The sequence below is a fragment of the Pelodiscus sinensis genome, chromosome 18 (genome assembly GCF_049634645.1).
Source record: "Pelodiscus sinensis isolate JC-2024 chromosome 18, ASM4963464v1, whole genome shotgun sequence".
Taxonomy (NCBI): domain Eukaryota; kingdom Metazoa; phylum Chordata; order Testudines; family Trionychidae; genus Pelodiscus; species Pelodiscus sinensis.
In genome coordinates this window covers 23,764,765-23,783,482 of record NC_134728.1, presented here as the reverse complement: position 1 = coordinate 23,783,482, position 18,718 = coordinate 23,764,765, and the positions used below count along the sequence as shown (strand labels likewise).

Below are 18,718 nucleotides of genomic sequence, written 5' to 3'. Positions count from 1 at the left end.
ATTTTGTGTTTGTACAGTACTACCACGGCAAGATCCTGATTTTCCCTAGAGCCCATAGATGCTAATAGAATACAGAATAGTCACGTAGCCAAAGCAGCCTAGAAAGAGGGTATGACCCTTTGTCAGCCATGTGGAAGTCAAGCTGCATCTTGGAATCTTTCCACCCCAATAACGATTAGTGTTGTCTCATGTTACTTCTAGAATTTCTGAAGAGCAGAGGAAATCATCCTAATTGCAACACATAAACCCCCTGAGAGACATAAAGAAATGAAACAAGACAGCCTGAAGTGGAGAATCAAGAGAATCTATGCTGGGCTTGCAGAGTCCAACAATTAATGGGCAAGAAATAATTCTTATCACCTATTCTATTATGACTAACACATAACATTGATTTTATTAGCAGCTAATTGAAAAACTTCTCAGATGGGACAGGACAGAGAACATTTACTATAGAGAATGATATTTTCTGAAAGTCGTGTCTGTCTGATGCAGAACTCGGTACAGTGAGTTTGTGAGCAAATGCTGTGAACAGTAGCTGTGTCTCTCAGTTCTTGCACAAACATCTCCACAGGAGACTCAAGGGAGGATTATCAAAAGTCAACTCTGCTGCCTCTCACCATGCACTATGCTCCATGGGAATCTATAGCAGTTTTCTGACTGACTTGATTTATGAAAGGAATGAACACACACGCACACACAGTTCACAGGAAAATTTAGAGATTATCAAGGAAGACCATCATTAGTTCAATGGGTGGGGCATGGAAGACAAACATTGGCTTTCAGTAATTGCAGGGAAGGAAAAGGGCTTATTCACCAATCCCTAGGCATGAACCAAATCAGACTGTTCCCAAAGAAAGTGGGTTATTTGAATGGGAGTGCCATGAATTTTGTTTCTGAATGGCTGTCTTCTTGCCCAGCCACGGAGCTAAAGTTTGCTAGTACAGGAATTCCTGATTGCTGATAGTTTAAGAAAACGTAGAGAAGTTTTAATGAGGGCTAATAGGCAATGAATAAAGCTCTTCTGGGATCCCTTGAATGAAAAAGCATACCATTTTCCTCAACTGGATTTCTGCCAGGTATTCACTGGCAGCACTAGAAGCAGCACAAATGGCTAAATACAGCTGGGCTATTAAGGGCAGTACTCATATTAGACCTCCAAAAAGCACAGATATGGTGCAGGTGACCAAAACAAAAAACAGAAAAATGCTCATCTGAGACTTTAAGGCTACAGGAGTTGACCCTAGCACCAACAAACACATTATGTAAGATTACCACTACCTACCTGCATAAATACTCAGAAAATGTGCTTAAATCCTAACTTTCTACAATAGAAATGGCATAGTTACAGTTGCCTGTGAGGAAACACAAAATGACATCTAAATGCTCTTGCAGTGGTGCCCAATACTAAATACTGGTGTGATCTGACTCACTTCCAACAAATTACCTAGAATTTGTGGCCGCCCTTTTGATTAGTGAGATAAAGGAGTAATATATTATATTAAGCAAAAACTCTGCATTACTATATAGGGACATCTCATTGTGGGAAAAAGATGCAGATTAACTAAAAAAGCAGGGGGAAGATATTCCAATCTTATTCTCACCACTTTCCTGTGGACTCTAGGACAGCTTTCAGTATTGTAATGACCCCAAGAAAGCAAGGATCAGGAAATCATTATTCTGCTAACATAAAAAGACAGGTTTTCAATGATTTAGAAGCTCAGATTTTTTTTAAGTTCACGTAACTTTCATTCAAGAGTTTTAGAAGAGCTGAATGGTGAGTTTGCTGGATTGATTTTCAGAAAGTCTTGGAGTGCTGGGGAAGTTCCAGAAGACTGGAAGATAGCTAATGATATTCCAATTATTAAAAAAGGGTAAGCTGGATGATGCCAGGTAATTACAGGTCAATCATTCCGACACTGATATAAGACAAGTCAATGAAGCAGCTGATTCAGGACCTGAATAATAAAAAAACTAAAGATGGACAATGTAATAAACACAAAATCAACATGGGTTAAAAAAATAGATCCTGTCAAACTAACATTATTTTTTAATGATTACAAGTCTGGACGATGAAGGTAATAATGTTCATATAATATACTTAGACTTCTGTAAGGCCTTTGACTTGCTACCATGTGGCTTTTGATTATAATTTTATAATGTTTAAATTTTTAAGACAGCACACATTAAAGAGATTAAAAATTTACTAATTGGTCTAAAAAAAAAAAAAAGTAAGTGTAGATAGAGAATTCTTATTGAGCAGATTTGTTTCTAGTACGGTTCCTGAGGGATCGGCCGTTAGACCTATGCTATTTAACATTTTTATCAATGACTTGAAAGAAAAAAACTGTCAGTCATCACTGATAAAACTTTGCAAGTGACACAAAAATTGGAGGAGGAGAGGTAAACAATGAAGAGACAGTTCATTGATTCAGACTGATCTGGATTGTCCGATAAACTAGGATTAAGAAAACAATATGCACTGTAATAGGATTAGGAACAAACCATGCAGGAAATTCTTACAGAATGCGAGACACTATCCTGGAAAGCAGAGATTCTGGAAAAGATTGAGGGAATGGGTAGGATGTAATGCTGGATTATCAGATGCACATGAGCTCCCTGTCTCATGCTGTGGTCAAAAGAGCTAATGCGATCCTGACACACACAAACAGGGGAATCTCAAGAAAGAAGAGAGGTCATTTTAACTCTATATTTGGCATGAGTACAACCACTGTTGGAATACTATGTGCAGTTCTGTGCCGACAATTCAAGACCGATGTTGACAAACTTGAGAGAGCACAGAGATAATACAAAGGAATGATTAAAGGATTAAAAAACATGCCTTATAGGATCTCAATCTATTTATCTTAAAGAGAATGTAAAAAAAGTGACTTGATTACACTCTATAAATAGCTACATGACGAACAAATATTTAATAATGGGCTCTTCAGTCTAGCCACAATCCAATGGCTGGAAACTGAAGTTAGACAAATTCCAACTGGAAATAAGGCATACATTTTAAGAATGAGAGCAAATTGGTAAATTATGCTGTGATGATAAATTATGCAGGGTTGTGGTGATTCCCAATCACCAGCATTTTGGGGGGGGGAGGATTTCTATGGCCTGTGTTATATAGGAGGTCATACAATGATCTCAATGGTCCCTCCTGGGCTTAGAATCTATGAAATAAAGCCCAGTAGCTCTGCAATATACTGTACACAAATAGTCATAGAAGATCCCATCAAAGTGTCCACTATCGAAGATTTAATCAGATAACTGCCATTCTAACTTCCTTTTAACTTCTTCAAAATTTCTCCAACTTCAGTCACAAAATGAGATGCAAACTTTGGTCTACTTAGATTGGTTTAAAGAGGGTTTTTTTAAAGGTAAAGAAAAGAAATGTTTTGGTTTTTAAAAGCAGGACAAATTTTATCTATCTATATAGATCTTGCAAGGATATTCACTGAAGTGTGTGTCATGGATAAACATTAGCACCAACAGGGAAAAAATACAGAGGCTTTATGAGAGGGATGGAGAACCCATGGCCTAAGGGCCAGATCTGCCTAAATACCTTTCCATTTGCTTGCTCCAGAGGAACAGTTCTGACCAGGAAAAACAACAAAATGTTTTTCTACAAAGAAAAAGGGAAAAATATCTTTTAAAATGAATGTTGTTGGCTTAGAAACCAGGAATCCTCAGTTTACAGAAGCTAGGAGGGAGAAAGCATATAGGACTTAAGGTGAGAAAATATTTAACTAGTCTGTGCCAATAAACCAAATAGTATTTCGGTTACATTTTGAGGCTCAGAGAAACCAATATTAATCTCCAAGTTTACTGATCTTGTCTCTTCTTGGAGCCACAGAAGTTAAGATAAAAATCATGCTCCCCAACTGTCTGCCCCCTCTGACAAAGCAGAATTAATTCAGTGCTGGGTTCTACCTAGGTTCCATATGTTTGATATTAATAAAAATATACTCTTACTACAAGCAGTTTATGGTACTGAGGCATTCAATTGCTAAGCTGTTTAACAGATGAGTTTTGCCTAAAGCTGATCATTAGGTTACTCTATTCAATTTTTGTAAAGAAACAGGAGATGAATCCAGCTTTATGTTCTTGATTGCATTACATAACATGCTACTGCTACTAACTCTCATTTAAGGGCTGCAGGAAATACCCTCGTGTCTATTAAACATTAATGGTTGTTGCTTTCAAGTACTCATCCCTACATAAAAGAAAATTAACTGAAGAGTCAGCTCAATTATAGAATTAAAATGCAAAACTGTGTGGCATATTCATGCATGGAGGGAAAGCAGAGCTAAGGAAGTGTATACTACTCAGAAGTGAGATTTTAAAAAATTGTTGAATGAGGATAACCCAAGCGCATTTAAATAGTGTTCATTTATTGTTTCAAAATGTTTCCTTTTTGCGTTTTTCACCACACTGGTAATGTATGTAAACAACAACACTTCAGTAATAATGGAAGGCAGTAAACAAGGCATATAACTGAGTCAAACAGCTGTTCAATACAGATCTAAAAATATTTCTTCTTCTCTGGTAGCTACACTTTTCCAAGTTTCAGTTTGCCAGAAGCTGGGAATGACTGACAGGGGATGGATCATTAGATAATTACCAGTTCTTTTCAGTCCCTCTGAAGCACCTGGCATTGACCACTATTGGAAGACATGCTGCAAGGTTAGATGGACTTTGGGTCTGACCCGGTATGGCCCTTTTTATGTCACAGAGCTTTCCCCTTTACATTATGCCTCCTATACTGCACGCTTTCCTCATTACAGCCGTTCCCTGACTTACGACCACCTTGACTTACGACGATCCGTACTTACGCAAACACAACGTGCTGCAAGGTTAGTTATGTCTGCGGTCAGGCAGCATGTTTACGTTTCATTCCCTCACAGAGTTTTCAGTGTTTGCTTGTGGCCATCATGTCAAGTAAAGAAAAAGGGCTAGTGATAGTGACAAGGGTGGTGAGAAAAAAGAGAGAAAAACTATTGATTTGGAACAGAAAATAGCGATAGTGAGACAATACAAAGGGGGTCAAACAGTGTCCTTCACGTTGCGTAAGTTAGGGCTATCGAAATCCATTATCAGCACCATTATAAAGGACAGCGATCGCATTCATGAAGCGGTGAAAGGGTCTGCTCCTATGAAATAAAAAATTCTAACAAAGCAAAGAGCAGGTCCCATCCTGGAAACGGAAAAACTCTTAGGCTATGTCTAGATTGGCAAGTTTTTCCGCAAAAGCAGGTGCTTTTGCGGAAAAACTTGCCATCTGTCTACACTGGCCGCTTGAATTTCCGCAAGAACACCGACGATCTCATGTAAGATTGTCAGTGTTCTTGCGGAAATACTATGCTGCTCCCGCAAGAGGGCCAGTGTAGACAATGCGGTATTGTTTTGCGCAAAAAAGCCCTGATCGCGAAAATGGCGGTCGGGGCTTTCTTGCACAAAACTGCGTCTAGATTGGCACGGACGCTTTTCCGTTAAAAGCATTTGCGGAAAATCATGCCAGTCTAGATGTAGCCTTAGTGCTTTGGATGGAAGACCAAATTGAAAAATGCATACTATTAAGTCTCATGACAATACAAACTAAGGGGACTTAGTTTTGAAGACTTAAAGAAAAAGGAGGGGTATGACTATGACCAAACTTCACTGCCAGTCACGGTTGGTTCAATCGTTTCAAGATGTGTGCAAACCTTCATAATGTGAAATTAAGTGGGGAGGCAGCCAGTGCTGATTCGAAAGCAGCAGAACCTTTCATAGAAGAACTGGATAAGCTGATAAAAGAGGGAAATTATTTTAATGTTGACGAGATAGGTCTCTTTTGGAAGAAAACGCCTGAATGTAACTACATACACAAGGAAGCAAAAACTATGCCTGGTTATAAGTCTTTCAAAGATCGTCTAACAGTCTTGTTAGGAGGCAATGTTTCTGGGTTTAAATTGAAACTCCTCTTGATTTATCGCTCTGAAAACCCTAGAGCCTTCAAGAATATCAGACTACTTTACCAGTCCATTATTGTGCTAATAAGAAAGCCTGGATGACGCTTGCACTTTTTGAAGATTGGTTCATGAACTGCTTCATCCCTGAAGTCAAGTCATATTTTCTGGAGAAAGGAATTCCTTTCCAAATTTTGCTCATTTTGGATAATGCTCCAAATCACCCTCAATACCTAAATGACTTACATTCCAATGTGAAAGTGGTGTTTCTGCCTCCCAACACCACATCTATTCTCCAACCCAGGGACTAGGGGGCCATAGCTGCTTTCAAAGTATATTATCTTCGCAACACATTTGCAAAGGCAGTAGCTGCCACAGAATGCGCGAAAACGGCAAAACATTACGTGAATTTTGGAAGGACTACAACATTCTGCATTGCATAAGGAACATTGCTGCAGGGTGGGAAGAAGTCACTCCACAATGTCTGAATGGCATATGGAAGAAGACCCTAAAAAGATTTGTGAACTGTTTCAAAGGCTTTGAAAAAGAAAAGGCACTAGAAGACATTTCTAATAACATTGTACATCTGGCAAAAGAAGTGGATCTGGAAATGGATAATGAAGACATACACCAACTAGTTGAGGATGTCGGGGAGGAGCTGAGCAATGAAGAATTAATGCAGCTTGAGGCGGAGAGGATAGAAGAGGAAGAGAGACAAACAGCCCAAGTAGAAGAAGCAGACGCCCCCAAAAACTTTGTGATGAAAGAAATGGCTGCAGCTTTCAACAAAATAAACGAAGGAATGCAAATGTTTGAAAAAACAGACCCTAATGTTGCGAGATTCTCAAAGGTGCATCGTTTAATTCAGGATGCCCTGGCTTGCTATAAGGAAATTTATAACGAGAAGAAAAAACAAACTGTCCAGTCCAAAATGGTTATTTTTTTTTAAAGAAAGTCCCCAGCAGTGTTGCCTCCCATACTGAACCAATGCCTTCTACAAGCAAAGGAACGTCTAAAATAGAAGATGATGATGATGTTACTGTAGTTTTTTACTCCTCCGATTCCTCATCCAATTAATTCAATTCACATCACTGTATTTAAATTACTGCATTGTGTTTTGTATTTCATGTTCATGTTTGTTAAATAAAGTTTGCTGTTGCTGCAGTAGTTTTGTTTTTTTTGTGTGTTTCTATTTTTTGTTGTTGATTGCTGTGTTGTTGGTGCTTGGTTACACTTCGAGTGCTTCGTATGGGGTATTTCCAACTTGCGAACAAATCGAGTTACGACCAGCTATTCGGAATGTTACCTGTTCATAAGTTGGGGAATGGCTGTATGTGCACACTCCCACTGAGCTAGATGTGCGCTAATCCACAAAATAACATCCCATGTTATTGGACTAAATCATTACCTTCAACATTTTCCTCTATATCTTTTCAAAAGGACTGTGTACCCCTTGCTATGCTAACATGTCTAACTTCCCATCCTTGGGCAATACAAATACCCATTCAGTGACAGCATGCACATATGGAGGCAGCATCCTTTAGGAGTGGGCAACCTAAGGCCCGGGGGCTGGATGAGGCACCCAGCTTGCCTGGATCCAGCCCCAGAGGCTCAATGCTCACCCCCCAGCACTGGGGAATCCACACTGGTGTTCCAGCCTCTTCTCTCCCCTCATCCCCCGCTGTGGGGTTGGAGCAGGCAAAAAACGATTAGCCTGGGGCCCTCTAGGCTCTGGTGTGTGAAGGGAACGAGAGGAGTATCTCTCTCCTTCTCAGTGAGCATTTTTCTTGTTTTGCTTCCCACCTGTGTGTGGCTCCCCAACTGATTTTTCAGTGGGTCGGCGGTGCCAGACCCAAAAAAGGTTCCCCACCCCTGCTTTACAGTAAAAGAGGGAGAGTTAAATTAAGTTAGAGGGTGGATTACGCTTTTAAAAGGAGGTGGACCTAACCTTACCTATGACTAATTAGTCACCACCCAACTGAGACTTAACACACACACACACACACACACACACACACCCCAGACTAGCAGCACCTTAAATACTAACAAACCATGCAGACTGTATCATGAGCTTTCGTGGGCACAGCCCACTTCTTCAAATGACAGGAGTGCTAGAAGTTCAGATCCAAGGGACTTCTAACACTCCTGTCATTTGAAGAAGTGGGCTGTGCCCACGAAAGCTCATGATACCGTCTACATGTTTTGTTAGTCTTTAAGGTGCTATTATTCTATTGTTGTTTTTTAATTTTTTCCTGTTATAGACTAACTCGGCTACACCTTTGAAGCTTTCCTACTGAGATTGTGAGGCCATGATTCAGGTGACAGCTTGATGATTATCTGATCCTTATAAAAAACAATAGGGGTAACAGGTAATTCAGATTAGGTGGAGAGCTTCACGGGAGTAGGAAGGATCCAGCAGTAGTCCTCAGGTCAGGGGGAAAAGCCCAGTTTATATAAAACTCTCAGGCAGATGACTTGCAGAACAGTCTTCAAAAACCAGGCTAGGAATGAAAAGGGAACAGAGACGCTCACTCTGACTCTCAGGCAGATGACCATGTGTAAGCATGTAGAAAGTAGATAGTCTCCTGAAGACAACCCTGGGTCAAATGGGAAAGGACATGTTTGATATATTTTCTGTTGTTTTCAAGTCCTTGAAGAAAACCAGAATCCTGTAGCTGGATAGGTGCATAGGTTGGTAAGTTTGCCTGCAGCTTACCTATTATTTTGTGCATTGCATTCTTGAAGTGATTCTAAACATTAGCAGAAGTGCACAGGAGCAAAACAGAGTTTGTGTGTCATAAAAGGCTACAAGAAGAATGTATGGTGGGCAGTAGGGATGTGAACAGGTAATGGTTGGTTACCCAGCACCTGATCACAGCCTAATATTTAATTGGCTAACTGAATAAATAGGATTTTCTATCCCTAATGGACAGTGTTCTCCGTAAGCTGTGCACTTGTGTGGCTGTACAAAAGAGATTCAGATGCCACCCAGATGATTAGCAGAGCGCCTACAGCTAGATTTGTTGTTTCTACTGGTGGTGCACATTCACACGTGCCTTGGTGCACATAAAAAAAAATCTTTTCCGTACATAGATGGAAAAGATTAGAGGGATTATTAGTAGTGAATCCTGTAGTGTAGTCTTTATGCCGGTCCTATTTAGGCTAAAGTGGAGAGATCTGTGCTTCCATGGCTCTAGTGGCCCTATGAATAAGGGCAAGAGGCAGAGAAGAACTGCAGCTACTACACCAGCTTGGGCTGAAAGACTTCCTCTAAAGCACTGTCTCATGAACAGACAGTGGACTTTGCTTCCAGCCTGGCTTAATGATGTGGAGTAAAATTCAATACTGAATTAATTCCATATTAAACAGAGCACAATAAAACAAAAGCAGCTAACACCAAAAGAACTTGCACTGAAATAGCACCGCAAGGGATTGTTGAAAAATAACACATTAATGTGGACTATCCATCTTGCAGTATTGCTAACTCCAGAACTATTCAAAAATTGTAAGTCTGAATCCCCAAAAGTGAAATTGGCTTAAGAGTCATCATGAGATTTTAAATAAAAGATTGTTTTGCAATCTAGTTTTGAGACTAAGGTTTTCAGTTTCAAGTGTTTCTCCACTAAATATCTATGAAGGCTAGAAACATAGCTTTTGTTTGTGTTTTAAAAGAAGGTTGAGATTTACAAACAACATGACTCCTAGAAGTAAAGCTTTAAGAAAACCTACACCAATTATCATGAGATTTAGCAACACTGATCTTCACACACTACACATTAAGGACTGTAACCACGTGGAATTTGGGTTATATTTTAGTGATTGTGCACTTTAAAACAAAAAGAGCAAAATTACAAAGATTTTACCTGTGTCCCGGGTGTTCTTACATGAAAAATATACTCAGAGGCTGTAAAAACTCAAACAACTAAAAAAAAAAAAGTGGCTATCAAAATGCTAACATTCAAAATGAGTTAACATTTAAGTTCTCCTTGACTTTGTTACGGAAGAACTTCAGATTTACAGACACCTTGGGTTTAGAGTTTATGCAGAACTTTAAAATGTCCATAATTTTGAACAAGAGGTTACAGATTTCAGCTGCTGAGGGAAGTTGGGGGGAGTGCCAGAGCCTCTGTCCCTTGGGAGCACCAGGGCTCAGAGCTTTAGATCTAGGGGGAGCACTGGGATGTATGAGGGGTTTAGGCTTTAGCTACACAGGTATGTGGGGAGGAGAAGTAGGGCTGAAACCAGCGCTTCCCTCATAGTTAAGCCCCAAGCCCCTGCGCTCCTCCTTGCCCACCAGGACTGATGCCAGGAACAGAGTCACGTGGCTGAAGCTCCAACTCCAGTTCTTGTGATCAGAAGCCTGACCTCCACTCCCTACCTGGAGCCCTGATCCACATCGTACAGCTGCAACCCCAATCGCTGCCCGCTAAAGCCCTGAGGCACTAAAGTATTTGCTTTTAGGAGTGGGGAGTGTCTCCACAGCAGCCAGCTTACTTCCAGTACCACAAGATGTCCAGTTGATTGGTATGGTGTTTGTATCTTTGAGGTTCTATTGTACTTTGTCCATATAAGAAAGCTGCTACAATAAGATTAACAGCCAATTTGTAAGCCAATATTACATTTCAAAGAATATACTTACAAATTCATAGTCTCCATCCTGTGGCACCTTCCAATCAGAGGAATTCTTTGTCTGGCCAGATGCATTCTTTCCAAAGCTACTGATCTGATTCTCCTTTTCTTTTTGTTCAAAATATTCCAGGAATGATGGTTTGGCTGGTTGCATCGTTTCATCCATCCCTGGAAATATTTTAAAAAAAAAATGTGAACACAATGGTCACTTCTGTAAAAGACAAAAACTAGAGCATTAAATGTTAAACAAAACAATCTGTCCCAAGCAATTAGATTACTAACAACAATACTTGGTGCTGATAAATTACCATTTGGAAAGCACTAAACAAATAGCTAATACGTGTACAACTAATGTGAGAAGTATTATTCCCCCTGCTTCTGTTTCCCTATCTGCAAGAGAGGTTAAGATCACAAAGCAAGTTGCATCCGAGCCATGATTAGAAGTCCCGAGGTTCTGATTGTTGGACCTGTACTGAGTCCACCAGACCACACTGCTAAGTGACTTACCAATATGCACTAGAAGCTGCAAAAAGATTTCAGCCTGCTGGAAGCCAGCTTATTTATTACAAACTAGGTTGTGTGCATTACAAAATAGGCCCAGAAAAGAATGAGGAGGAACGATTAATTTTGTAAGGTGCACGTGGGGTGGAGGAAAACGGATTTTATACCAACACTTGTTTTGATAGGCTATTTCCCTCAGTAAAATACAGGTTCTCTTACTAGGTCACACAAGTGCCTCATCGTTTTGTCATCCCACTTTTCACATCTCAGAACACCAAGCACATGCCCTACCCATCAAACTTTCCATTATGAGACCTGCTGGGTTCCATTACACATTCTTTAGAGGAATCATTCTCTAAATAAAAGAAGAGAAAAGTGGACTTGAAGGGCATGATGCAGTAGAGGTCCAGTAGAAGTCCAGTTTTGCCAAGGAGAAGACCAGATGGACTGTTTCATTAGATTGGATTAGAAACGAATATAGTAGCATGCCCTGCCTTTCTTCAACCACAATTACATTTGGAATGTGGTCTGTGCAGGGTGGGGGCACTAGGGAAGCTGTGGCATCTCCCAGCTTGTAACAGTAAATAAACCTCAAATATATGGTTTCCTTCATCAGCACCCCAATATAAAAATTGTTCCAGCACCCTTGGATCTGCAGACGGTGAAGCATGAATTCACCCCACCAGTCCTCTCTAGTACAGTCACACCTGCTCATCTTACATCAATAGCAGAAGCGAGTGACCATACATTAAATTAAGAAACTGATGTTGGAAGCACAAATGTGATCAGAGGTAAAGATGAGGTACACTCTAGGAGGATCTCAACCTTCCTCCGTTGGAGAATCATTAGGATGCCATGTGGGTTATGGTTTGGGGGAGAAAAGAAAAATTTGAACAGATTGTAGCCTCAAAGCCCCTCAGGAGAAAAAAAAAAGACAATACAAAAACTGTTGTAAGTAACAAAATACTAGAAGTTTCCATGTGGATTCTGACAGCATAAAAGGATATGACTGTCAAATTTAAGACATACATGTTAGTGCAACTGGTTCAGTTTCAGATATCTAAAATGTACTCATTTACATCCACCATGACAAGCTAGATTTAATGCAGGTAATACTTTCTACAGAGTCTCAGCATAAGAAAATATACTTGTACAGAATAATGTTGCAGCAAGCTACATTTTAGGATCATGAAAGCTGAAGCTGTATTTACAAAGATTATTCACAGCTAAATGCAATATTGCTTTCATTTATGATAAATTGCTGCATATGGTTTTTTGAAACAAAATACAACGTCAACTAACTTATTCTGAATACCGTTTTCAAAAGGGAATGTTATTTCATTGTGATAAAAACAGTTTTCTTCATAATACAATAAATCTATCATGTCTAAGCACATTTTTAGCCATTACAGGAGTCAAGTTTTACATTACCATAAAATCCAGCAAACTCAAACTCAATTTTATACAACAGTTACTGTAGGTCAAGTGCTAGCACAAATGGCACCAAAATTAGCCAAACATAAGCCAGGTCTAGAGTCTGTAGTTAAGGTTACACCACCAAGTGCCATACAGATGAATAAAGTATGATTGCCAAATCTAATAAAAATTAGGGTTAAAAATATACAATAGTCTCAAGTTATTTTCCAGATGTCTGTAAGGCAAACTCTGGCAAAGAGTTTCCATTTAGGAAATATGAATGTCAAAAGTCTAAACAAGCTTGTCAAAGGTCTCCATTTTCCAAGAGACTTCATGCTATTAACTGGTGCTTTGCTTTTGACAAAATAATGGTTACTCTGGAAATGCTTGCATGTCTAGTCACAAAATATTATTCTTTCTAGTTAAACTGACATCTTGTATTGTAAGATCTTCATTTCCAAATTTTAGCTAATTATTAATAGATATAATGGTTTGAATCCCTGCATCATCATAAGATATTTTAAGGACATCTTGTGTGTTTACAGAAGTGTTAAATAGAGTAAAGTGAACTTCTATAAAGCAATAAGATATTTTAGCATGATCCTTGGTATCTGATACTGAAAGAGACAGAAGGATGGCTGCACAAAAAATTAAGCATCACTACATCAAATATCTTATAGCCGTTCCTGAGCCAGAAAACAGCTGACGGATGAAAAATGCTTCTACATCTGCATCGTAACAGATGTTAAGACAAATTATTGTCTTCTACTGCTGGCAATAGTTTCCTTTAAAAAAAAGCCTCATTGTACAGAATCAAATCAACAAAGCCACCTTCAGACTTGCAGCATGAAGGTCAGTCGTGTTTGCAAAGTTAAGAAATAGTGTGCTATTGGGAATAATTACTCAAGTAGTATAGAAATCTAATTACCACTGCCGTGACAAAACATTCATTTGGTGAGTGAAGCTCTTCCACACATACCCACTCTATGCAACCTACTCTATGCCACTGCAAGTACAGTAATTCCTCATTTAACACTATAGATGCGTTTCTGAAAATGTTTGTGCTAAGGAAAAACGTGCTATGCAAGGTCAATTTTCCCATTAAAAATAATGTAAAAGGTGGGGATGCGTTTCAGGTGGTCGTGGCAAAGTCAATTTTTTGTTGGTGCTGGGTCATCAACGTCAACATTAGATATCTAGCAACACAAGTCACCACGGTTTGTTAAAACACAAAGATAAACATGTGAGTGAGCGGAGGAGCGCTGTGACCATGTGTATTCATCCACTCATGTGTATTACCACTGTTTTCACCAACTTATATCGCTGTGCGAAGTAGTCCGCCACTTGATTATTTTTGTGTTATTTCGGGGACAGTCATGTTATTCAAAAAACGTTCCCTAAAAAAATCATGCTATTGCAAAAATGTGTTAAGCAGGCATGGTTAAACAAGTAATTACTGTACAGGTAGAAGATGAACGTTATAAAGGTTATAGTCCAGTGAGTCTCAAACATTTTTTTATGAACCATTTGAAAATGTTTGAGGTTCTCGGCAGACAGTTTAACGATCTTTCCAAATATTGTTTGTACCATTAGATAAAAGTGCTATCTTAAAAAAACAAAAAAAAAACAAAAACAAAAAAAACCACACAAACACAAAAAAAACCCAACACCTTAACAACAACTCTTTTTTGTTCTTTAAATAAAAGCAGCCAACTCATATTTTAATATCAGCAGGGGTCTCTCCCCTGCCACACCAGACACAGAACTGAGGCCGGAAAGGAAGACCATCTCTTCCCAGCAGCCGGAGCTCTGAAAGCTGGGTTTAAAAAAAAAAAAAAAAAAAAAAAATCGCCTTTTTCTCTGGCCACCACAGCCCTACATGTCCCAAATTCCCCCGCCCCCTCTCCTCACTCCACTCCTTCCACCTATTCCTCCCACCTCACACCACTACACCTATTCCTCCCAAAGCCACCACTTAACCTTACATGTAGGGTCCAGGCACCTAATTAGTGGAGCCTAGGGATGTTAAATTTAGTTTAATCAACTAATTGACCAGTCGATGGAATTTCCATTAATTAGTGGTTTAGTCAATAAGCGGGGGAGCCACAGCAGAGTTAGCTCCTGGCCCCAGGAGCTAATTCTGCTTCAGCTTTGCCTTCTAAAAGTATTAAGAGCCAGGAGGCTCTGAATACACGTAAAAGGCTGAAGCACAGAAGTGAGCGGGGGGGGAGAGAGGGGGAAGAGAGACACGACACATGACCCAGCACGAGCCAGTAATCAGCTGTCCCAGCTCATGCCAGGTTCCCCCCCACACTGCGCCTATGCTTTTTAAATGTAGTAAGGTTCCTACTAGCTCTCAATACATTTCAAAAGCAGAGGTGTAGTGTCTCGTCCCTGCCGCCTCCACTGCCCCCCGTGGAGACAATGCTGGGGAGAACCGTCTTTTAAGCCGGCTCCCCCAGCACCAGTTCCTGCTCCTTCCTACTTGCTGCCTCTGATAGAGGCAGTGGGGAAAAGAGGGGGGACTAGTCAAGGGACTAGCTGACCATCCAATAAGCTTATGCTTATCGGATAGTTGACTGGTTGCTTTCATCCCTAGTGGGGTCACTCCTGCAAGACTAATTAGGTAGGCAGCCCTTCATTCTCTCATGTGCAACTGCCCAGGTGTGCACCCCAAGGGAAACTATCCATGGACCACCTGAATGGAGCTCATGAACCACAGTTTGAGAACCTCTGTTACAGTCGATGAATACACAGGAACATTTTATGAGATGTGATGGAATTTTGCAGAACAAGAATGAACATATGTTGGACAATCCAGGATAGTAAACAAAAAGGGATTTAAGGGGCCTAATCTGAATAGCTCCACCTGAAGACAAGTTGAAGGGAAGGTGGGCTATACCTATATGGGCATATCTAGTGAAGATCCAAGAGTTATATCAATAAGATCTCTCTTGACAGAAGATGTCTAAGGGGGAGACCAAAGACTGTGGACTCCAGAGAGACTAAATCGGCATGAAAGCCTGGTGAAAGATGATGAATTTTGGAAGAAGGTTACAAGCGTTGCCAACCAACCCCCAAAAAGAGAAATGGCCAGAAAGAAGAGGCAGCAGCATGAATGCACGCAGACAATACTGTATAGTCTGGGTATGTCTTTTAAAATCTACGTTATGATGAACAGTCAAATTAGTGCTTAAGTGTTCTTTAAAAAAAAGTTCATTTAGCTGCTCCTTTACATAGAGTACTATCTGATTTTCATAAACTTATAAAAATTAACAGGGCTGTCAATTAACGCGCATTAATACTTGCCGAGTAGATCAGCTGTATGATGCTGCCCCTCTGAAACACTGCTGCGGCGTTTCAAAGGGGCAGCGTAACACGGATCCCGGGGTCAACTGGAGTCTTATTGTTTAACAGTGTGATTAATCATGCTATTAATTGCAATTAATTTTTTTAATTGCTTGACAGCCCTAAAAAATTAACCTTCAGTAAGTATGCTTAGACGTAGTTGCTGTACTAGAGATTAATTCAGGAAATAAAATTTTAAAAAGTCTCCCCCTCTTCTCAGAACAGTAAAACGTTATTCTTCACCTAATTCTTGTTCACAGTAACACCCATGGATAGATAGAATCAATCACATGACCAGTTAATTCAGTCATGAAATGGTCCTTGGGAAAATTCAGAGAAATTTGCAATTTGGTTTCAATCTAATATTTAGTAAACTAAATTTCTGTTTCCACACAGAAAGACTATATGTGAATACAAATAAAAGGCAAATAAGTACAAACAGCTTCTGGGGTTAGCTGTTGATAACGCTGCAATAGTTAAAAGAAAGCATGTACTATACCTCTCATCCACAGTATACCAGATACCAATAACCACAAAATCAGCTTTGTCCTTTGAGGAATACAATAACCTTCAATCTATCATAGCCACCATGTTTGTACAGGACATATTTTTAACCTTAAATATTGGGTTACTGGAATAATGTATTAACTGATTAAGAAGTAGATTTGCTAATTGACAAGGAAATGATGAATAGAAAAAGGCCATCTAAAATGAAAAATCTAGCACAGCTCTGAGGATTTTTATAAATTTTAATTGTGACTATAATTTCAGAGTCAGGTTGCTCATTTAGCAAAACTGACAGAAATGCTCCTTGAGAAGGAAAGACAATACACCAAAACAATGTCATTCTGGCATGCTAGATTTATTTTTGTAATCCTGATTTACATCAGTACCAGCTTTGCAGAAAGGTCGTCTGCTATTAATTCAATAGCAAGTTCACCTGTTTAAATTCCATTTAACATTTCGATAGAAACCCAAGAAGAAACTAAAAACTAAGCCTGGTTCTGTAAAGAAGTCAGTCAGTATTGGCGACTACTGTAGGAGGACACCAGACTGGATGGGTCTGTCAATTTATGCTAAGTAGATATTATTGCCTAGTATAACAGAGTGGTAGCAAAATATTAAGGTTCAACAGAAGTGAAAGTGCACAATAAAGTTGAAGAAAACATCTAATGGTTTTAATGTGAGCATTATGCATGTCAGACTGCAATAGCTTCTTTATGCAAACATGTATTTATGACCTTTAAAAAACAAAAACAAAACACAACTTCTTACGGAGCTGAATCAAGGTAGCTCCTCTGGAGTTGTTAATGTTCCATCATTTAAATACATAGCTATCAGTTAAGGGCCATATTAATTAGAAAATAGAGCACAATCACTTTGTTGGGGCTTCTCCAATCTATGAAATGGTTAGTATATTTATTTAACACCATAAGCACTCACAGCACTTTATTGTAAAGTGTGCCAAATGAAGAACAAAGATCAGAATCCCTACCCAAAAAGAGCTATGAAGAAAACACTCAGATGTACTAATACCATAATTTCTTTGAAAAATGGAAAAATATGAATGTTTAAAATCTATTTTGAAACAGATGTTGAGACAAAATAGCAATGAAATCAGTGTCATGGCTGCTCAGGTGAAGAGAAAATGAATCTCAAACAGTGCTATACCAGATACCTGATATTAACATTAATTTCAGAATAATTGTTAAACATAGTCTTGTGTCCAATAAATCCCACTGCTTTGAATCTTCATTAGTAATGCCCAATTAACTCCAACATCAATTAGTAAGTGGACTTTATGGATGGAATTGTCTAAAGCCAAAAGACTTCAATGGGAGTAGAACTAAAGGCAACGTAGAATGCTTTTGAAAATTCCACCCTATTAGTCAAGTAAACTTGCTGAGTAGTAAAACTGAATATAACATGAATGTTTCTCTTCTACTAAAATAAATACATGAAAAATAGAAACATATGCAATAGAAAAAATCATTGTTTTACTATTTTCCCATTTACAGTGATCACCCCCATCAGTTCTAGAGCTAAGATACTAGCTATGATATATGTACATTCAAGACTGCATAACCACTTGCGTGTTCTTTAAAGACCTATGCCTGAAGTACATAGATTTTCCTCATTCCAAATCAGAGCTGAGGTAACTGCTGGGAAACAAATGGAACACTTGCCTTACAAGTACATTTTTGTACTATAAATGGATTCAACACTGAAGATAGGGATGTCAATGTGTAGCTGAGTACTCGATTAACCGATAAGTTTGGGCTTATTGGTTAATCCTATTGAATATACATTCTCCCTCCCCCCCGCTGCTTCTATCAATCAGAGGCAGCAAGGTGGAGGAGAGTGGGAGTAGGTGCTTTTAAGCCAGCACCGGATCTGCAGAGCCACTTGCCCCCACAAGCACTCCAGAAGGTGAGAGGGACAGGTATGTAAGTGACTACTGAAATAGTTAAATACTGGATAAGGCTTATAGGGTAGTTGAGTTGACTACTCGCACTTCTCCCATCCCTTTCTGCCTCTGTATCACTTTCTTTCTGCTTCAGCACAGAGGGTGAGGGCAGGGGTGGCTGCCACAAAACAGCCTGTGCCTGCAGCAGGTCCAGGCTCACTGCAGACAGGAGCTGCTGCTGAAGCAGCCTGTGTTCGCAGCCAGCCCAGGTCACCAGACGGGGGGAGGGAATGTGGTCCCAGCAGACAGGAGCTGCTGGACCCAGCATGAGCTGGGACCGAGTAAGCCCTGCTCAGCCACAGCTCGTACTGGAGCTGGGAGCTACCATCGCTGCAGCTCTACATTTTAAATGTAGTAACAGCCGGCTCGTGTCTTACTACATTTGAGCTGCAGAGAGGGTAGGTCC

The 18,718-nt window shown here is 39.7% G+C and overlaps 1 protein-coding gene across 2 annotated transcripts in view; it reads right to left on the bottom strand.

The window, feature by feature from the left end:
* The window catches only part of STK4 (serine/threonine kinase 4), a 99,556-nt gene that overhangs the window by 41,286 nt on the left and 39,552 nt on the right, over positions 1–18,718 (bottom strand). For both annotated transcript variants that reach the window (XM_075901275.1, XM_006132258.4), the window contains exon 10: positions 10,591–10,748. In XM_075901275.1, the coding sequence (XP_075757390.1) occupies positions 10,591–10,748 (158 nt within the window). The remainder of the gene's footprint in view (positions 1–10,590; positions 10,749–18,718) is intronic.